This window comes from Battus philenor, unplaced genomic scaffold, assembly GCF_028537555.1.
Source record: "Battus philenor isolate CCGP_79_NKW_IND1 unplaced genomic scaffold, ilBatPhil1.0.hap1 SCAF_13, whole genome shotgun sequence".
NCBI classification, from domain to species: domain Eukaryota; kingdom Metazoa; phylum Arthropoda; class Insecta; order Lepidoptera; family Papilionidae; genus Battus; species Battus philenor.
Window position 1 is genome coordinate 2,405,684 of NW_027181675.1, and position 23,636 is coordinate 2,429,319.

General features: G+C 32.3%; 1 protein-coding gene across 1 annotated transcript in view; it reads right to left on the reverse strand.

Moving 5' to 3' along the window:
- Nucleotides 1-23,636, reverse strand: part of Camta (Calmodulin-binding transcription activator) — a 68,099-nt gene that overhangs the window by 17,243 nt on the left and 27,220 nt on the right. Inside the window, exons 2-6 of the mRNA XM_068777060.1 lie at nucleotides 12,592-12,663; nucleotides 4,672-4,816; nucleotides 2,687-2,733; nucleotides 1,578-2,612; nucleotides 817-1,060 (exon numbers count right to left, since the gene is read on the reverse strand). Coding sequence (XP_068633161.1) covers nucleotides 817-1,060; nucleotides 1,578-2,612; nucleotides 2,687-2,733; nucleotides 4,672-4,816; nucleotides 12,592-12,663 — 1,543 coding nt within the window. The remainder of the gene's footprint in view (nucleotides 1-816; nucleotides 1,061-1,577; nucleotides 2,613-2,686; nucleotides 2,734-4,671; nucleotides 4,817-12,591; nucleotides 12,664-23,636) is intronic.

The following is a 23,636-nucleotide window of genomic DNA, read 5'->3' on the forward strand; positions in this document are numbered from 1 at the left end:
AAATTTTGTGCAAAAAGTTTTTATAACTTTCTAAGAATATGCCGGCAATATTACTTATAAGTATATTACTTAAAAGTAAAATATTTAAAACATTGCTATCTATTTATCCAAATTTAAATTTAATTTACATATTACCATAACAGACCCCACGGTTAAATCAATTTTATTGTATTTAATATTATTTAGATAGCAGATATGATTTATTAAATTTGTGTTGTTGGGGAGCACACACACAATGCGAAGCAGAGTAGAATAAAAAACAGAAAATATTTTTTTAAAAGGTTGACATTCATTGAGAGTTGTGTATAAAGTTTCAATGTTGAATAAATGAATTGTATCTTTTCAAATAAGTGTCAACCGACTTTCATTATATTTAAGCAAAAAAATCAACAAATGATCTAATATATGAATTAAAAACAAAATATGAAAAACTTCGTACTAAAAGAGTAAAATATGCAGATTTATCTAAATTAATCTAGTTAGTTTTTAATTTTGCTTATTAGTTAGTTTTTAATTTGGCTGCTTTTAAATTTCAATTATAAAACCAATTATTAATGACACAATTTCTAGAACTTTGTATTGTTAATATTTACTAATAATATTACATATTAGTTTTATGTAATTGTAACAATAAAAAAGTAACAAAATTCAATTTTAAATTTTTTTACACATTGGTATATACTTTTACGATCCAGTAATTTTAACTGCTCTTAGGCAACAATTAAATTTAGTGTTTTTAGTATTATTATCATGAAACCATGTAAATAAAATCACTCAGATTTAAATTTTAATGTAAGAGAACGGTGAAACTTTTACCTGGACAGTAACAACGTAGAAGACCATTCTGTACCAGTATTGATGGAACGGGAAAGTTGTCAAAGAGTACAGTATACTGATCAGAAGTGTCTGTCCATGGCCCAGCAACTAAAACCTTCGCCCCTCCTTCAGGATATGCCCATTCCGGGGAGTAATCAGTTATGCTCAACGCTCCTTCTCCCGTGCAATCGGTTTGCATTTTCTCATTTCCTTCATCAACAGGCGGTGAATTTCCACAGGAGGGCTGAAAAATATGATAAATGGTCAAAATGAATTTTGTTTATGAAAATAAATCAATAATTAAACATACATTTGTGAAGTTTATTCACTTATTTATAACAATTTTTAGCTTGAATTATTGATAATATTCCCTTGAAGATTACTAAAAAAGCTCAAATTGAATGAAAATTAAATTTTACGAGACAGTCAGTAAGGTAATTTTTGTAACGGTTTTCACTCAAGTCTTTAAATATTAACAACATTTTAATAAGAAAATTATGACATCACGAATAGTCGTCTAGGATATTTTATTTTTAAATTTTGTTTGATAAAATTTAATCATTCAATACCAAAGTAAACACAGTTACCTAAGAAGTTATTAATACATAGTAAGCTTGAACTAAGTTACAGTTCTAGCCTTGTTTAAGTGGCTTTTTTCCTTAAATTTGTTATTAATTTTATGCTAATATACTTTTTTATCCATACATATATTATGTATTGTCATCATTTCTACTTCGAGGTACATTTCTGTAAACACTTACCACGGGATTTGTTGATATGGTACTCGGATCTAATACTTCTAATTCCGGAAAATCTCCAAGCATATCAAACGCGTCTAAATTCACAAACACGTTGTCATCGACTACTTGTGTTGGAGACGCAACCGCTTCGCAACTTTCTATGAAATCCATAGTGTCTATACCAGATACCATAACATTCGCTGTATCTGAGGATCTAGTTCCTCCTCTATCCAATTCACATGTTGGCATATTAGCTGATAGAGTTTTCTGTATATCCTCATGTGATAGTTCCAATGTTTCATCGAAAAATCCACCTGCATGACCTAAACTTCCATCTGTACCTAACAAAACTAACGTATCATCACAGTTGTCTGTTAATACTTTACTCTCTAAGCGCTCTACTAAATCAGGATATCGCGATGGAGTTGCAGGAGCACTAGCGATGACTTGATTCCTGCTTCGAGGTTCCATTTTTATTTTACGCTCAAAATTATCAACATCTACTTTCTCCTCCACTTGATTTTCCACTTCAAAAGTGGAGTCAGAATTATGGAGACACGAAGAAGGCTGGCTGTCTGGTACTTCTCTTTTTAGCACGAATGTTGGTTTATATTGATGACGATATCTGTCTCTCGGTTCTTCGCAGACAAACGATGTGACTGACAGAGGAGAGACTAGAGATGAATGCTGTTGGGTACTGCTTCCAGCGCCGTTTAAAATTAACAAGCCTCCGCCACCTTGAATCTGTCCAAGGGATAACAGCAATGGTGATGACTGTGTTGTAGTCCGATGATCTCTTGTGTACTGGCGTGGTGGTTGCGATATAGGTCTCGGGGACGGGCCCGTGGTAGAAGAAACATGGTGGTCGGAAGGTGGCGGTTTGGCTGCTTGAATTCGTCGCAATGGGTGGGCGCATGTCCTGGAGTCTTGGCAAGTCGAGTCAGGGCAGCCGCACTCCAGCTGCCTAGCTAATGCAGCAGCTCTGGCGGCGCGTTGTTTCTCCATCAGCTGACCAACAATAGCCTCGACAGTTTCGGCGGTCTGAAACATTTTGCCCTACCATTTTATTATAGTATAACAGTCAAATCTGAAAATTAAATAAACGTATTGCAAATAGTTAAATTACGTACTGATATTTCCAACTCGCTGTTCAGATCCGGTTCATCTTCGCTGAAAACTGAAAATGAAATCATATTTTCATAAACTATCTATTATTTAATATATATATATATATATATATATATATATATATATATATATATATATATTATTCCTTTAATTAGATTTTTTAATGTTCATATAAGGGTTCGTTTAGTTCTATTAGGTAATTCTCGTAAAGTAGAAGACAACAAAGTGGTCTTGCTATGCCTGAAATTTTTTTTTCTAACGTTTTGTAACTAAAATCTATACTTTTAATATACATATATTTATCTATGTAAACATATTTAATAAGATAATTTTTCGTCAATATTTTTTAATACAAAAAATTACAATATACATTTTAAAAATTAACAAATACGTCATGCAAATGACATAGGTGGCGGAATTATAATAGTTATGTATGATATAACCTATTTGACCATCGAGTAAATTTTTGTTAATAAATTCTGTTTTTTTTTTGGATTAGAAAGCTGATCTCGATTTATTAATTAATAAGTAAAGAAACTTTTTAATCTGTTTAAATATACCTCATCTTTAATAAGGTAATATGTTTATATGTTTAAAACACATAATAAGTTTTATTTGAATTGAGAATACATGTCAAATGTAAATTAAAGAGATGGTTTTTAGAATAAAAATTCAAAGCCGTATACGTTAGATTTTAACCGACGACAGAATCAAAATAAATTTATTCTGAAAATGATCACATTCATGAGGATCCCGGATTAAAAACGAATAATAAAATTGATTTTCATTTCCCTCCTAATGAATATTCAAGAGCGGGCCGCCAACTTTCCTTGTTGCGTTTTAATGTGCTGTTTTACAGTTGTGGATCCTTTTTTAAATATATTTTTTTGGCTAAGTCATGAATTTTCGCCTTCTGCGAATAATTTGAATTCATGGAAATAAGTTTAGGAAAGTTTGTCGTCGACAGTACTGTCGGAATGAGGCGATTCTTTCAAGTTTTCTTTCAGTGAATACAAAACACGTACGTATTTATTAATTTTTTTTTCAGCAATATTTTTTTTATTTCATTCTATTGTTACACATGAGTAGTGAAGATATATATACATAAGTTAAATATTTAGACTTTTAAAGACAGAAGGGTTATTGATAAAAAAGTATAATAATTAAAAAAAATAAAAGTCAACAAATACATGAAATATTATACAACTGAATTAGGTTAGGACGCCTACTGTAAGGTATAAGCCTCTCTCAAAGATATCTATAGGGGATTGTACCATAATCGCCATGTTAAGCAGGCGGGTTGGCGATCGCAGTGTGGTATTATGCTAAGCAGAAGACACTGCTGATCATCCTCTGGAATTTTTTTTGTGAGTAGTAGCAATTCTATGTAATTAATACCCAAAGTGGGAATTATTGTTTGTTATAAACGGAATAAGATGTTATATTTATAAAATTCTTCTAAATATTATTGGACTTCCGTTTTTAAAATTCAAAACGAACATTAAAAGTAAATTGACGGAAAAGGCTTACTATACAATAAACGAATACTTAAATGTCAAAAATACTTTGCAAATATGTCGTATTCATTTAGGCTTTATCTGATAAAGTGTATATATATAAATTTGTTTTGTGAGTGAGTTTCTTCCTGTTTCTTATCCACAACCACAACACCTTGCGAAGCAGAGTAGAATCAAAAATAAAATAGATTAAAAAATTTAATACATAATAAGTTGACGATCAATGAGAGTTCTGTTAAAAATGTTGCTGATATCTGTGTTGCTGTTGTTCCAGTGTTGAATAAAATTAGTTTTATCTTTTCTTTAGGATTTTTATTCAGGAAAAAAACCCGAAACCTAAGATAGCAAATCTCAGTTCTATGAACATATATATATTCTATATATATGTTCTATATTCTATTCCTAATGGTAAATAGATGTAAATATATCTATAGGTTTGATTATCCTCGTGAGAGCCTTAAAAAACTTACACATGGGCTTCAGTTGACTGACTAATTCATCTTTCGTCCACTCCTTCTTATCGGCCCATAGCGCCAAACTTGGTGCCACTGTGGCCAGCTTGTTGTCATCCGGGTATGGCACATTCAGGTAATGCACCAGGACGATGTCGGGGTTCTGGAAAATCAACAAGAAAATTCATCCTTAATACTAGTTTAATACCAAAATAAGTTGAGAATAATTATCAGAACAGGGTACGTATGCAACACTGAAAATTAGGTAGTACTAATGTTGTAGGGTACCACTGTAAAGGAGGTCAATACAGGTAGAGTCCCTCGTGTACCTGTGACCCAGTAGTGGACCAGACCATGATACACATAATCGTTTGCTGTCCCATATTTAGTAGACAGAGAGCAGTATGTGATATGCAGTTTGAAAAGAGAATAGAGAGCTACAGCATTGCCTGCCTGATGTGAGATATCGACAGCCAGTAATATAATAAAAATAAATAAAACATAATATTGTAATTGTGGTAAAGGATGGTAGGTATATAAAAGAAGGTTAGTAAATAATAATTTAGAATAAAATTCAAAGTATGAAAGAGGAGAAAATTCAGTGAAATTTTTTAAAAGCGAATATTAGTAAATCAGTAAATAAATCAAAGTCCTTATTTTAAGTATGAACCCTCATATGAAATAAAAAAAGAAGTGACCTTGGTTAGTTTTCATGGTTCAAATAAATAAATTATAAATATGATTAGAAAGTATTTTGTATTTTATATTAATTTTTACAACCCACAGTGACTTGTGTTGAAATATTTCAAGTTAAATTATTGCTATACGTGGTAGAAACTTCGATTAATGGAAGAGGACGAATAAGTATTGATTTCTTTCAATTTTAAAATTATCAACATTGCAATAATTCTTCAGGAGATTCATAAAGTACGTGATATGTATGAAGTTACGCTGGTAGTTATTTTGGCTGTATCAATATCTTCTTTCTTCTATTGTTTATAACAGAGGTGGCCAAGCTCTTTCATAGTACGAGTCATTTTTAGAAATTAGAAATTTCTTGCGAGCCACAATTGAATACGCATTTAAAACACGCAAAATACGTTTTTTTTTTTACAAAAATCATATTTATTAAAATTATTTACACTAAAGTACAAAATATGCGTATTGAAGTTAGATGTAACGACATACGTATATGACAGCACTCCTAATAATACTTAAGATGCCGATTAGTTATGATCGATGTTTGGATTTCGCTAATTTTATAGTGGAATAATAAAAGAAATAATTATTCATACCAGTAATTTGTTTTGATTTCTCAGGAGCTGATATTAATAATATAAATTTAAAAATGGAAATAATTCGAGAATCAATGGGAGCAAAAAATAATCGTTCAGAGTCGCGTGTGGCTTGCGAACCACAGTTTGGCCACCCCTGCTCTGACTACCTGCACTGTTATAGCCATCGTCCAGTATCAAGTTATGGTGCGTGACGATAGATAATTTTATCCAATTAGACATCTTTACCGATATTTTAGTAAACGGGGTAATGTATTAAGGTTTATATTTCGATTTAACTTTCCAATATTTATTTAAACTGTAAAAGTATATATAGGAAATACAAATGATAAAAATATATAAGTTATAACTTTTATTTAACTTTATAGTTGGAGTCGTATGCTTTAAGCACAATATAGCGTTTCTTACGAAGAGGATGGTACGAAGCTGTTAAAGTTACTTAATGAGTTCTTTATCAGTTGCTTTTATAATAAAAATAGATACGTATATATGTATGGTTTATCGTTTACCCCAATGGCAATGTTGTATCATCTCCTCATGAACAATGTTCGTTTACAATATTTCCTTAATAGATAGTGTACTGGTTGTACTTTATGCAGCAGTTCTAATTCGAATTTGTCAATGACAATGATATATTGTGGAGACATGTATTGAGTACTCAAGGAATAGAATAAATAAATCACAGCTACACTAGGACAGTGTATTATCATTTTAGCTATAAAACGGTCACAGGTGGGAAAAAAACTCCCCCAAAGATTTCTAGGACGAAGGTTGCAAGCGGTCGGCATCGAGCACCATCTGACGATGTTAACAAGATCCTCCCTCCTTATGGGCATTTTAGTCTCCACTAAGCATTCAGCGTCTGTCTACAACGTTCTTGCAGCATATACTCCAGTACTTGACAATATTGGTTGTGGGAAAGACAATATGACTGAGAGAGCGAAATATAGGTAATTTGGAAGCCGAAAAATCTAATTATATATACAGATACTAACAAGCTATCGCAATAGAAAAGTTTTCAAATCCAGAATTAATTCATGTTTTAATTATTCAAGCAATCTACGAAAACAACAGAGACAATTGGGTAATGGTGTCAGAAAGAGAAGCCGAAGTCCAAAACGGTGGTATAGACAAAATTTATCAAGAGCCAGCTCTTCAACTAAAGTCAATTAATGTTGTAACACTTCAAGCTACTGAACGAAATTGATAGAGATATCTAGATGGTAGAGTAATAAGAAGCAACGATCTTTAGCGGGTAAAACAGCTGGAGATAGAAAGAAAAAAAAAGGAGAAAGAATAGAGAATTCGAGTGTAAATATAAAATTCATTAATTACATTCAGTAAGATCAAATAGTAGGAAAATAAATGTACTATAGTTTATCGCGTGGAACGTAATAGGTAAGAATGTAAATATAGAAGTTAGTGACGCTTGAAAATTTATTAACACGATGCTATTTATCGCAAAATAGAATGCAAATAACAAGTAACACAGTTCGCGCGCCCCCTGGGGAGTAATGTATGGGTAAAAACCGAGCGCACTACGAAGGACATAAAATTTGCTCTAGCATCCGTAACTGCCTCTAAATCGACGCCTACGCAGTTAAACTACGTAAAAATAAGTAGTACACAATATTTTAATTTTCAGCGCCGAGAGCGAATGTAAAACGGAGTGCGCCGTAATAACTAACCATTTGTCTTCAAAATGGCGGCAATAAACATGGCGCCATTATTTATGTAATGGCCGCCGAATAGGGCTGCCACTCGACACGTGCGCTTTATGGAAGCTATACCCTTTTTTTAATTAACACATTGAAAATTAGATGAAAAATCACATGTCGTTTTTATTATATATATTTTCTGCTTTTTTTACACATCACATATATATACTTTTATATTTAAACTTTTACTAATATGTAAGTTATTTAAGTATAGATTAAATTATAAAACACTAGTAAAGGAATAATTTAAATTATTTATTAAACTGGCGAAATTGGTTCGTTGCGAAATTGAATTCAAATAGAGGCAGCCCTAAATTTTTATGACCAAAGTCGAGTGTCTGTTGTAGTTTCATGAGCTTAGACAAATGCAATGTGGAGACAATAGGGTAAGCAAGATTAATTATACTAACTTAACTTTACAAATATTTACAGTTATGACTACTTCTCTTTTGACTCAACTCAATTATAGTAATGTGTGAATAAGTGACATAGATATAAAATAAGAAAAAGACCAATATGTAGCCACTTCCGCACCAGCAGTGGTAGTCGTGCAACAAAGTGCACCGCCGTGCACAATGCGAATTACACAACCGCCACCGTCAAATCACTCAAAACGTGTTTCGCCCCTCCAAGTGGCATCTTCAGGAGTTATGTTACACCGATTAGTGCAAAACACAGAGTCTATCAGCGGGCTGGCGGGCTTTGCACTTTGTGTCACGACTACCACTGCTGGTGCGGAAGTGGCTAAATATTGGTCCATTTCTTACTTAGGATGGACTTCCACAAGGTAACGCCTGATTCCATTAAATAGATATAAAGCTCTATAACTTAATTTAAAGTGACATATAATTATCTGTGCAATGTGGTGATGATTTTCATATATCTATTTTTAAAGGAAACGAATATAATTTTATATCAATAAGTAAATGAACATATATCGTTAAAAAATAAAAATCTTCATTGCCGCTAGCCTCGATTTCGTTACAGAGAGAAATTTTTCCGCTTACGATAATCTCCTTTCCCAATCCAAATAAGCACTTCTGAAGTGAGCTCGAAACGTAGTAAAGAACCATAAGCTTCAACTACGCAGTATAACTGGAATGTAGTGCAATTGGAACTCGAAAATCGTACAGATTTTCGAAACGTATTAAATGTAGTGGTTAGTCAAAGAGGAGTTCGCTTTACACGTTGACGCGCGTAGAACTAAAATAAATTATGCGTCATGTCAACTGTTGCTTTTAAAAAATCTTTTGACGTACACTTAAAACACTGTGATTTTAATACTGTGATTTACGATTACAGGTTTGATTCCCAGGAAGTGTATATTTTATGTGAAATGTATCTAGTGTGGAATCCATGGACCAGTGGACGCGGCATAGGAGGTGCACACCTTCACAGGATGGAAATAAGTCGTGTTAGAATCATCAAGGGACACTTGGTGCCAGCTGCTTCCAACCAGTCCTATTGTAAATCTACGAAGGCGGGTTATGTTTAGCAGTGGACCCTGAATTGATGATGTTATACTAGCTCTTTTTCATCTTTATCATATGCCCTTGGCAGATCAGTCTTGATCACGAACATTGCAACACGGCTGTTCTCACAGACACCTGATGTATTTCTGTCCCAGACATATTACGACTGTACAGAATAAGAGACGATCTTTCGCAAAGCCTGTCGATCTCTGGACCTTGGATCAACCAATCTACCTTGGACAAAAAGCCTTACAAAAGCAATGGAGTCGATTTTGCCAAGATCCGTTGCTTTATCAAGATTATATTATTAAAAAAGCTCAGGGATAGTGAGGAACATTAATATCATAGTCAATAGCTGAGCCTTACATAGCAAAATACTTCTTAAAGGCAAAATTTCTAAGGTATCAACAAGCCTATGTTCTCTCCCTCTTTTAGTGTCCAAACTACTGCGCAGAAACACTGGAAACACCTTCTTACGAGACAAATTCTTGTTTGATTAAAACAATTTGACGTGTCTGGGGAAAAAAGTCTGAAACACTGGTACCATCCGCCAATTTTTAATTACAAACTTTTTCTTCTACGTTCTCGACATTGGCGAACCGAAATTTAATAGACGATTATAATTATAGAATAAATCTTAACCCTTTCCTTACCGCAGTCCTTTTCGCCGAAGTGACGCTACTGAACCGGGCATGTGCGCCGCGAATTGTGCACATTGCATGGCGGTAAGCCGATGTTCGAATTTTCTCATTTGTTTTACATATTTAAAGATTTTTCTGATGTTTTAATTATAAATAAAAATTACGATAATTCCTAGTAATTAATTTGGCTGTAATAAATCTTAAAACACATAAGACCACATTACAAGGTGGATGTTGGTTAACTCCGGCACTGGTAACGAAAGGGTTAATATAACATTTAAGAGTAATTAGTTGTTCGGAATATGTGACATCTAGTTAGTTGACTCATTTAAAAAGAGCAACTATTGAGTATCCTAACGACTTTTCTGAGCATATCGACATTTCAAGCAGGTTGTAAGAGCCTATAACATCTTATGTATAATTTTAAAAATAATTGACGAAAGTGCATGAATTTACTTGAATATAGATATGTTGATTTTGAATTTGACGTAATGCTGTAAGTTCATTCTTACTTCTATGCTAACATTATATAAATCAAAAGATATTACGCTTGAGTAAAGTAATATATGTATGTGTATTCGGAATTTAATTTTAGTTGAAACTGCAGCCAGGATTGCGTTAATACATGAGGGAAATGTCACATATCGAGGCTAATATTCAAACCCGATGCATCGACACCTGTTACTCCGCGAGCTCAGATGCATTGAATGCTATCGGAAATTCAATTACAATTTGATGTTTTGGCCGCTGACCTAAATGCATTGCATTTGCCGATATAACATTAGTATATAAAATTGAAACGCTCGTTTTTCAAATTTTTATATTTACAACTATTATTTCACAGAACGATCGTATATAGATATAAAAATTTTAAATGGATGAACGTATACCCACATTTGCATTACACTTTTTTCCAATCACACAGTATAGGCATTATTAAAAAAAAATAACCGAAAAGTTTTATTACAAGTATATTTATATATACTTGTAAAATATTTTTTTATATTTTCGGTTGTTTAATTTTTATTTTAAAATATTCCTTTACGGAAACTTTAAATAAAATGCAAAGCAAAATTATATTTTAACTTTAAGTGACAGTTTATCTTTAAGTGAAAAAAATCATTAAAAGTTTGAAGGCAGAGGTAAAATGAAATCGCTGTTTGCAATAAGACTGCCGTTTGTACTTCATCATTTTAGTTTATCATCATCATCCTGAAGACGTGGTGAAGACCAGTCTTGATCTACTCGCATACAACCACTTCGCGCTTCATTTGTTTAAAATTATTTTTATACTTTATAAATATCAATAAAATCCTATCTATTCAATTAAAATTATATCAAGAACCTATCAACGAACTAAAATTAGTTCCAACGTACATTTAATACATGTCGAAATCTTTAATCACATCGACTAACTCGCCAGTTATTCCCCGACGTCGTGAATCCGGAAACTTTGAAATTCTATTAATATTTCGACGACTCGGGCGAAAATATGTCACAAATATTGAACGTCGAGATCCAATCCTGGTTTCAATCTAAAGCAACGTGTCCACGTCATGTGAAGACTACATTGAAATCTTGTATTATTTAGATTTAAAACTCAATAACAGGAACCAAATAAGTCTCTGTTTTTTCGGAGAACGTTTCATTTGTTATTTTAATATGAAATGTTTTAAATTAGACAATGAATAATTTTGTTGGTACTAGCTACTCACTTTTAGCTAAAAGTTACCATGATCTTTATACAAAATTAACATTATATTTAGAGAATACAAGCTGCTATTTCAATTAATCAACAATAGGATTCTTTATTTAAAATAATATCGAGTACTGCTAACTAAAGTCAATAAAACCTGATGTTATTAACGTTGTAAAGTATCCATTTTGAAAATAATTTATAAGAAAAATAAAGTTATTTACACGAGAACCTTTAGGTAGATTCTATGACCGTATCACAGTGATATATTTTTCATATTGGCTGTTGGCTCTAGACCTTCCTCAAGTTGAAAAGCTTAAGGCATTTTGCGCGACTGCGAGGTTTTACATAAGGCATTTTTAGTCACTTCAGAGGCCAATCTTGTTGAATATATATTGCAACGCCTATCGCTGAGGCTTCTGGGGTATTTTCTCAACTTAGCTATTGAAAATAGGTCTAAGAGTAGGTATAAAATAACCTTTAGCATCTGCCACCTCAAACACAGTAAAGTTAAAATAAAAAAAGTAAAATGTAAATTAGCATAGCTGTAATATTAATAACTGAGGTGAAGAGTGAGAGAAGACGAAAGCCTTTCTTTCTATGTATTAAATTATTTAATTATTTCTCATGTAATAAATGATAAAGAGTGGAAGACATTGTGATGTGTGGCAGTGGAGAGAATGAATGATAATGTGACGTATGATAGAAGAAATAAATTAAGAGTGTGAATAACTTATTGTAAATATTAAAAACCTTAACCTTACTCATGTTAGGGGAACACGAGGGGCCTCCAATAAAAGGGGGCCAAAAAAGTGGTCAATAAGACATAAAAAATTGTTATTATTTTTCTTTTCAGCCAGTAGACATTCACTGCAAGGCAAAAGTTTCTTCCAATGATCGCCACGACTTCCTGTGACAGTTACTATGTCGTCGGTACATTCAGCAGTAGATCCACCCATGTCGCGTCTTCTGGCTTGTGGTATCCTTTCGAAAACCTTTTGGTTCGAACTGCAATCGATTGCACAAGTGATATGCTCTACCTACTGCCACTTAAGACAGACAATTCTTCGAGCTACGTCGATGGCCGTGGTTCATAAAAAATTGTAAATATATTACCTGTAGAAGCCAGTAGCATCTGCGATGGAATGTAGGTAGTATCGCCGAGTGGACGTAACATCCGTAAATACACTGTAATAAAAAAAAAAACATAACATTTAATTATCTTATATTAAGTTTGAAAATTAAACGTGGTATTATTTATTAGTCATATAAATATATATATATATATATATATATATATATATATATATATATATATATATATATAGTGTAAGCTGATCCCGCAAACGTTGTTTTGCAAAAAAATTAAAGTTTTTAATTAACAAATTAAAGATAAGGATTGATCGTAGAGGGGTGAAAATTTAGGGTTGTGTGTATTTTTGTATGCTGTATCATAATAAAATAAAAACCAAAAAAATTGTATAAAAAAAATAAAATTAAAAATTTAGGGGTGGACCACCCTCATCACTTAGGGGTATGGAAAATAGATAGTAGCGATTCTCAGACCTACTGAATACGGATATAAAATTTAGTAAAAATCGGTCAAGCCGTTTCAGAGGAGTTCAAGTTCGAACACCGTGACACGAGAATTTTATATATTAGATATATATATATATAAATATATATCCTTTTCAAGCGGACGCCTACTTCGTGAGCTCATCTCCGATGGACGCTGTAATAGCCCTCGGACTAACAGCAATTACATAAACAATAAGTAAGTATACTTGTGTTCTAATCAAAAATGAAGAAATAAATACAGTACCATTAACTGCAACTTTATTTACCACACGTTTAATACTTTTAACACGACAAACCTACAGTTGGCGTTAGTGCTAACTTCGTTAATAAAACTTATGTACAAAGAAATATTTGAACACGGAACTGCTCCAGTTTTTTAAGTATAGATAAAATTTAACAATTTAAACGATGCCAGCTTGGTGGTTAAAACAATAGTTTGGTATCAAAGGTTTTAAGTTTGAGGTGTTTTAAGATCATGTATATCATATCAATAAAAACCTATAGTTTATATGATGTTAAAAAAATTTCAAAGGACAATGATAATTAAAATATTTTCCTTGTAAGCAACACAGATTTGAATAACCATTCACAAGACTATATAACAAGCATAATTTATCTCGTATTATACTGAATTTATAAAATATGTTATTGATATTTATTTATTTATTATATTAATTAAAAAAGATAATTCATTTAGAAGTTTTTTCACACATTATACAAGCGTATCTTAAATAATCGTGAAAAATGAATGATAATTGGTAGTATGACAAAATTTGTAAAACGCAAGTACAATCCCATATGTACCATGGGCGATTAGTTTTCCATTATAAAAAAAGCATGTTGTACGAAGTTCTCGTATAACGCTCCTAGATGACTCCTATAACGTTAAAGTAAATTTAAATCATAAGCATATATATATATATATATGCTTTTTTTTTTTCATTAATATGAACTTGAAATAATTTTAAATAAACCAAGTTTAGTGGAACGTGCTTGTGCTTTTTTCCACAAAGTAAGGAGAGCCAGTGAGTGCCCGACGACAGATCTACAACTTTCGCTCATCTTATTGAACACGACCAAGATTCCACTTAACACTGCTCTACTTATCGATGCAATCCGATCTCGTCTCGGACTATTATTATATAGACTTTCCGTTTCTTTTACTCTATTTAACTCCTTTTTATACCATTTTATTCTCATCGATTGTTAACAAGTCTTTTATCGCTATCAATTAACTTAAACACTTTTTATACAAGATATAACGACGAACTTAACGTCAAAGACATGTAGGTATTAAACATTTTGGTAATGCAGAGATAAATGAAGGAAGGTAAATCAAATAAATAGTAATACAAAGAGGAAAATTCAAAAAGAAATTATATCTGTAAATGTAACCAGGAATTAGCAAAAGTCTAATTAATACAACATTCATATAATTAAAATACTTAAAGTAGTCGCTTCAAAAATGAAACTATCGTAAGATGCAGGGTTATGATCACAAAGGTGTTTTTAAGGGTTTTTTTGTTTTTTTTTTTATTAATTCTAATTTGTATCGCTAGTGTTTTTTTACAGTATTTATTTTTCGCTTAAACTAAACGCAGACAGTTGGGAGAGGGTTGCCGCTATTTGATACGGATCTTTCTTCTCCCAGCTGCGTGGCACGACAGCGTTTTGTAATTATTCTTACAATTTTTCTTACACAATTTTCTCTTATGGGTAAACACAGCTAAAATTTATATATATTAACAATACAATTTGGTATACTCAATTATAAATTAGTTGCTACATTATTTTATTGCAAGTTGCTGCCCAAGCGCTATAGACCGTTAAATGCCTTGAGATTTAGGACAATGTGCCGGGCCAACTCATCAAAAGATTCGGCTGTAGATTTTTTCTTGAGAAGGTCCGGTAAGCTAAGTTAAAAGCTAAGTATATTGAGGTTTTCACATAAGGTCACGTGGTTGTCTTTTGGATGCAAATAGGGAGCAGTGTCTGAGTAAGTGATCTAAAGTCTGTACTGTGTAAAAAAATGAACGTAAGGACGACAATTGCAAATATAACATATAATATTTGTTAAATTAAATAAAATGTTTGTAAACCCTGGTATTTTCTTAAGTGATTTTTAATTTATCCGCGTTAGAATTCACAGCTTATGTTAAAGCAAGACAGAATATAAAGATTATGTAGGATATAAACTTGCCTGTCATCATGATCATCAGTATTACGCTGCTTTTATGTCACAAGTAACAGATTAAAAACAGTAAAAAATTATAAAAATGGATTTTAAATATTTTTAGTTTTTTGCCAGATTTTTCTAGATACAATAAAAATTCCCACCCATGGAAGTACATGGAGATAATACTGAAACAATGTATTATAGCTATAAAGCCAAAATAACGATCAAGCTATTTTTTAATAAACATACAAAGTGATTAGTCATATGTAAAAGCTATAAATAGGTAAATATATAGCTTATTTGCAATAAATTAATATATTATATATCCTTATCCAAAACCAATGGTTTCAGATATGATAAATTACATAATGGTAATATAGTATGCAAAGACATTTTAGGATCACTTCATATATATAGTATAAAATTATAATTTACGATCTGCAGACTTCGTACTTCTAGAAGTTTTTTGGCGGCCCCCGCTTTTGGGAACTCCATACCACCTTTATTTATGTGGGAACAGTGATTTTATTTTTCTTTAATTAATTTTTACGTTTCATTTCTTATTAACATACTCTTCTTCCATGCATCACGTTATGTATCTTTCTGTATTTTCACTCTACAGTTCTATCTATCTTTCTCTTCTATTCTATCCCATTCTTCTATTCCCGTCACTGCACTTTGATCTTTTTTATAACAGTTCATCACAGATTTTTGTTTACGAATTCTCTTATAGGTATATTTATTACAGTTTTAGTACATTACAATTAATTTAATTACATTTTAATTTAATCCCAATTTTTTTTCTTTTAATTTCTATTTACATTATTTGTTTGCTTGTTTACATCTTGTTTCTATTTATTGCATTTTTCTTTTCATTCATTATTCTTTTTCAGTCAGAATGGAGGCATCAGTGGCCTCTTCTATCCTTTTTCCTATTCGGCATTTGGCTATTTCTATTAGTTATTGGACTGAAATATTCAAATAGAAAAAAAAAACTGTGACGATAATATGATTGGAAGTAACTGAAAAGGCTTTAAAGTTGTTGCTAACAAATGAGCTATATATTTACGCTTTTAAAGCTTTTTTACCTGTACTCAATCACTCTGTATAAGAAACACCGTTAAATTGTGTTTATTGGTTCCATCAAAACACTTTTATTTAATAAAGATTTAAAAATCACATTAAGAGTGAACTTAACAAAACAAGTAACATTAACAACTTTCAGTTTCATACTATTGAAACAATAATCATTAACATCACTTTCAGGTTCAAATTAACGAATCAATTATCACAACAACAGAGTTGTGAAACGGGTACAGCGTACGCAACAAGTTACACGCTCGTGGCTTGTACCGCCAAAGGCACTGAGTGCTGCCCGCTGCGAGGATGTATTATTCAGAGGCCGTGTCCATTGGTATGTGGCGGGGTATACCGGCTCTCCGCCATCGAACCTTTGGCAATGCACGTGGGAAATTCCCCACTCTAATTGCACTCAACAATAATGAACGTAGATCCTGTTTTTTTTTAAAGTATAATGTAAATATATGGTATGTTTTAAAAAGAGATAATATACTATCATTCTATAGATTTACTGGGCGTGTGTTTTTTTTATTATTATAAGTATCGATGATCCACAGACATTAACGTACGTGCCTTTGTTTTACATTTACGTAAATATTTCCCATATTTTTAATTTTAATCTATTATATCCTTTTATCTATTTTAACAACGCTATAATAATGTTCAGTGTTTAAAATAACGTTTCGTGCAACCACTTCCTCATCCCTACTTCGTATTGCCATCCTCAGGTTGTGCACCAGGATCTGTGCGGCAGTTGCAGTATTATATCAATGAATCTTGCAATCGCATCTTGAGTCTCTTCCATGTAATATACGCACGAGTACTTGTGACGTGATATCGCTACTACCACATGATGTACATTGTTATACATTTAATGGAATCAGGCGTTACCTTGCGGGAGTCCATCCTAAGTAAGAAAAGGACCAATACTCAGCCACCTCCGCACATGCATGTTTCTCATTATTAGTTCTTTTCTTACATTGTTATACAGTCGGAAGGTATTGTTCCTCGTGCGAATGTAATCCATCGCATTGCAGGAAGCGGTTCCTGGTACGGTGCTCGGAGTTGATTTCAGCTCACAGACTACTATTCTAGAAGGCTTGTTTATTTTTTTTTTGTCGTTCACTTTTATTGATAAGAAACCAACCTAACCCAATTTTAAATGATCCTACTAAGATTGCCTCAGAATCCCCAGAAACGAGCTGATATTTGCTCTTGACAGGTCTAAATCCTTCATAATGTTACCGAGGGATTTCGCTTTTATACGTCACAATACAAAATCACAATCCGTACTTAATAAATTACAAAAGGAAAAATCCAAAATCATTTACAACTTTCTTTAATATATGTTGATCGTTTATCTATCGAATCTTTCGATTTTATTCCATACGCTATATAATATACAATGAAAATAAAATCTTATGCAACGTGTATGGAAGTTAGTAGTAGTAGAAGAAGAATTTTGTAGTCGGCAAATTAGTAAAATCTTCGTTGATTAATATGTTAAATACACAGCATGTTAAAATTAAAAGAAAACATCTTTAATAATCTAAACGAAATGGAAAAAAAATATCAATTCATACAAAGGAAAACAAATAAAGTTAACGCAGATAACAATAAAAAGAACGTACACTAAACTTCAAAGCAAGCGAGAGGTATATTTAACAAGGAAGAAATTAACTTGATAATTACTTTTGAAAAGAGTACGTAACTCTCTTATATTAGCTATGGCACTCTTATAGTGTAACAGTATCTGTATTTTTTTTAATCTGTAATACTGATTACGTGATACTATGGAATGGACTATGCTTCGCTGCGAGATCGAATAGGAAATGAGGACATCCGCAGAAGAACCATTGCTCGAAGAATTGCTCGTATGAAGTTGAAGTGGGCGTAGTTCATCGCTCGTGCAAGATTCTGGAGTACTGACCACGAGATGGTAGACGCGGCGTGGGTATGCCCTCAACTAGGTGGATCGATGACATCATCAAGGTCACCGAAAGTGGCTGGATGCGGGTAGCGAAAGAGCGTCATCATGACGATGTTTGAGGGAGGCTTGGTTTGCAGTATGCATCCATCGGTCAAAAAGAAGAAGTGATTTATGGCTGATGAGGTCCGTAGACAAACGAAAGAAACTAATATAGCCCAGTGGTAGATTGAAGTAGTGGTGAGTGGCCAGACCCCATAGCGTACAGAACAGAGAACACAGGGATCTTAATATTCTGAAGTGAAGACCACGAATTGGCAGCGCAAGACGTCTTTTCACAAGGACGACAGAAAATCTTTTTAAGGTCGTTGAAAGACCTAGGTAACATTGAACTGGACCATTAGATATCAAGTATGAGAGATGCCTCATTTCATTCGTCAATCGACAAATGAGACTAGAGTTGTTCGACGAATGGGATAGGTTGTATGTGGAAATAATGACGGCTTCGACAACGCGGATATTTTTCTCAAGCGTCACGCAAGTCTATTGTGTATTATGCAAGTGCAGCTGAACACCCATCCCTGTCCCATACTAAGCAGAAATGAGGGCCAGTAAAAATATGATTACGAATCCATAAATGAAGCCTATGTTCATGAGACGAAGACGTTCTGTCTTTACGCTGAAATGATAATGATGATTTGGCAGAAGAAAAGCTGATGTAAGTTAAATTAAAATAAAAAAAAACTTTTATATACGTCTAAAACGCTTTGAAACATTATTATTGAACGAAAACATAACAAAGGTACTCCTATAAAAATAAAAATTTTCTTTTTATTTATGAATATATCGATGTATTTTAAGCCATTGACAATTACGTGTATTTAAGAATAATTTAAAAAAATATTATGTATTTTAAGTTAATGTTAATATTAAAATAAGTAGATGAATAAAATTATATTTGAAATGGTATGATTATAAAGTAAATACACGATATTAAAAAGATTGCATAGAGAATATAAAAAAAAAACATTGCAAAAATATCAAAAGGTTCTACGTAGTTGAACTTGAAATAAATGTAAATCTATCGGTTGAAACTCGGCTTCAGTGTATCCATTCCCGGGATATTTATCTAGAAAGGTTTACTCGAAGACTTATATTTATCCGGAATAGACACTATTTGAGAAGTTTAAAGTCTAGAGTTTCCGATTTTAAGAATCGAAAATTCTAGAAAATAAATTGAAATTTATACAGAATGATTGGTTAAAATTGAAATAGCTTTAAAGGCGTAAATATATAGTTGATTTGCTATCAACTAATGTATGGCATACCGTATGCAAAAATAAATTAAATCTGAATCAAAGACAAAAGGTTTTCAAATTTATGTTTAAATTAATGATTGTTTTCTATCTGTCCTTACAGATTTTGTACTGCCAGAAGCTATCGGCCTATCGCATTCCAATTATAATTTAAAAGAATCAATAAAATATTGTAACATATTTAAGGGTCATCACGTTGTACTCAGTGATTTTAAATAATCGTATAAGACTTCTTGATAACAAATGGGCTATAAAATAATCATTTAAAGCCTACAAACAATAAACCTGTAGAATAATAATATATATTTTTTATTATAAAGAAATACAACTTTCTGGTAGGAACTTAGTTTTAGTCAAAGTGGTCAAGCAGTTAGAAAATTTTATTAGGAATTCTTTCTAAGAAAAGACCCTGCGGTGATGGAATGAAAATGGAAATGGATGGAATGAGGACAAGGAAGAATTTTACTAAATTTTTACTTTTATTTTACTAATCTTTACGACTAAATAAAATTGAAGGTTTTGAAATATTAAAATAACCGCTTTTTACTACATGCATACGGCATTTTTATAAATACATACATATTTATACAAATAAATACATATACCGAAAGAACATTTTAAAATTTTTTGTCTATCTGTTAGCTTGGTCCGGCTAATCTCTGAAATGGCTGGACCGAATTTGACGTGACTTATACTGGCGGGTAGGTGATGCAATAAGGAGTAACTTGGGCTACTTTTATTTTAGAAAAATGCTTAAACTAAAATAAAATAAATAATTTTTTTGGTCAAATACTTCCGGTCGAAATCGCGGGCACGGCTTGTAAAAAATAAAATCTTAATCGGTCTTTAATAATTGAAGAGACGAAGAAGATGTGAAGGAAGTCAAGGAAAGAAACTAGCAAAGGTTGATGAAAATTACTTTAACGTTTTTATATTAATTTATATATATATATATATTTTTAATTTCAATCTTTTAACTGGGAAACACAACGTGCTCTATATATCTGTAGCATCGACTTCTGTTGAATGTATGTTACATTCTAATTTTTCGATCGCAAATGCGATTCCATATTTTTTTATTGAAATTCTTAGATTTTAAATTTAAAAAACAGGCACACACTGTGCATATAACTCTATCTATTATTTGAATCCCCGTTCCGGAACTTTACGGTAAAAAAAATATTGTTAAAACCAAGTCAACCTTCCCTTTTTATTGCTTTAAGGACGTTCTCTAATACGCAAAATTACATTTTTATTGACGTAATAAAAACAGCACGCCCCAAAAGCCGGGGCCCGTCAAGGGCCGCCCTCAATAGAGTAGATAACGTATAAACCCCGCAAATGGACACTCGGAATCTAAATCGGGTAGCCTAACTGCCGAATCGTATTTTTCTCCAACTACCCTACCTAATAACTGGTTACCGCATTGCTCCAAGTGTTTTTCCTCAGTTTTTTCATCCATTTTCCCATTAAAGTAATGATTGAATCTAGATCTATAAATGACGACAATAAAGCTGCAAGCGTCAAGGACACGAGGTGTTTTAAAATTTGACAGATGTCTGAACTCTATTATTAAAGGCAGGGGTGAGCAACCTTTTTTATCAACGAACCAATTTAAATTTTAAAATCGTTGATCAGGTCGTACAATACGTAACACATATCAATAATCTACAAAACATAATTTATAAAGTAGATTTTCATATATAAAAAAATCGCTTCGCGTTCGTATTGCATGTTCGAACAAGTCGCAGTGTCGGTGACTTGTTGCAAATAAATGCTTTTGATATAGTACGTACCATCATTTTTTTTTTAAATTCAGGTAATGAACAAACCAGATCTCCGACATAGTTCGTAGAATTGCTCATCTGAAATGGCAGTGGGCAGGGAACATGCTGTTGCAACTGATGGTCGTTGGGGCTGAAAGATTCTCGAGTGGGAATCACAAGCCGGCATTCACGGCGTTTTTAGTCTCTGGCTAAAAGTCGCTGGATACAGGCAGTGCAGGCTAATCATCATGGTGATCTTTGGGGAAGGTCTAGTAAGACTGATTCTAGGAGGCTTTGGAAAGAAATTTCACAATAATGTATTGATGGAAAAAATCGATAAACAAAATTCAATTTTTGAAATGCTAAGCGGGCCGCATATACCGTGTGTTACTCACCCCTGGTTTAAGGAACAGGTAGCATAGGGAAAGCGGCATTGTATCTGAATGTACTTTATTTTTAGTCAGTCTTACCTTCAGGTTCCTCGAACTTTACCCATGTTTAACTCCATGACTGTATCGTTTGTATATATTGACAAATACACGAAGTATCTTAGATATTGTCCGTATAGTGTAACTCTTAAAAGTAAAACGTAAGAGAGAAAAACTGTTTTATATACAAAAGAACGTTTTATATTCTTTTCAATAATCTCACTCGCTCTTATCTAAAATCAAAATTTCAATTTCGTGATATAAATGAATTTAAAAACGCCTGCGAATATTTTTTCGTTCATGGCCAAATCTTTCACCATACAGGCAGTTCGATCGTGAAATGATTTACCGATGAATATAAGACATGCCACTTCCTATTTTTAAAACAATTGGTTAGAAAAATTTATATATATATATATATATATATATATATATATATATATATATAATATAATACGCAACTCAACAATTGATCTTTTAAATTAAATTTTTATCAAATTTTACAACTTTCGACCAACCAAAAACTCTTGAATACTACAACAAGATCTATTAAATATTATACATTTAGTATTATATTTTAAACTTAGAAAGGGGAGTTTTGAGATATCTTGTGAAAATTTATTATATATGCATATATCTAGACCCAAGAAGGGTTTTAATGACAATTTTAAGCGTTACGAAGTAATAAATAAAGTTATTTGCTGAAGAAAATTATACGAGTACATTTAATATAGGATTGTCACGATCATGGTTTAGGGACTCAATGCAAATACACCTTTTATTTTTTAGAGTTCGGGCAACGAAACAGGCAGCGATTCTGCCTACTAACAGCAGTTTTTTTCCTACGGTTTTCACTATTATTTGCCTTCTTTTTTCTCTTTTTTCACTTCTCTTCAGGATGTATACTGACTTAGAATGCCCCCAGTATCGGCTTTTATAGTCGTCAACGGCATTCTAGTATGTAATAATTTCGATATTTGAAAGTTTAAAATTAATGACATTGTCAATTTTCTTACAAGCCAGCCATAGTATAAAACCTCTGCATTCGTAACGAAACCATAATTTCGATCCTGTTTTTCATTGATTTTAGTCATACAAAGTTCTTGAATCTTTTCTAAACATTTTGTGTGTGACAGCTGTATTGACGTTTCCTGCCCTTGTGAACATATTAAGTGGTAATTTGTTCATAAAAATATTTACACTTAAATTAATGTGTATTTAAAATCATTTGTTCTAAGTTTAATTTCTTGCATGCTTGAGATACAAAATAGATTTTTTAATTTTTGTTTTAATTAGGGACGCCAAAAACAAAACGAGATATAGGTTTACATAAGTTACGTATTTTAAAATTGAAATATATTTAAGCGTACACAGTCTTCACATCATTTTTTTTAGCTTATAAGTATATAGTAATAAATGAATAAAACATAGACATAATTATAAAGAGATCCATAAATAATAAAACAAGATAAAGTAACGTATATGAAAATTTTATATTTCCATTAAAGTGATATTAATGATTAGTGTTATGTATGTAGTGATATTTTTTTATTTTAAAATAAGTGACATATCCATTAATGTTCTTATTATTTAATTTAAATCTAATCTAAAAGAAACCATTCTGTTTTCTCAGTGAGCTCTTGCCTTGTACCACGCGTTAATATCCGAACGAGAGGCAGCACGTGAGTGAATTAGACTTTTACGACTCGAACGAATCCATGGAACGCTCCGCAAGCGGAATAGACGTTAATCACATAACATGGACGTATTGCATACCGTTGTAGACTAGCAATGTATGAAGTGAAGAACAATTTGCTTCGACTTCGGTTTTATTGCATCTCGGTGTCAGGATACATGAATCACGGTTTAAAGAAATGCAAGTTGCTTTGT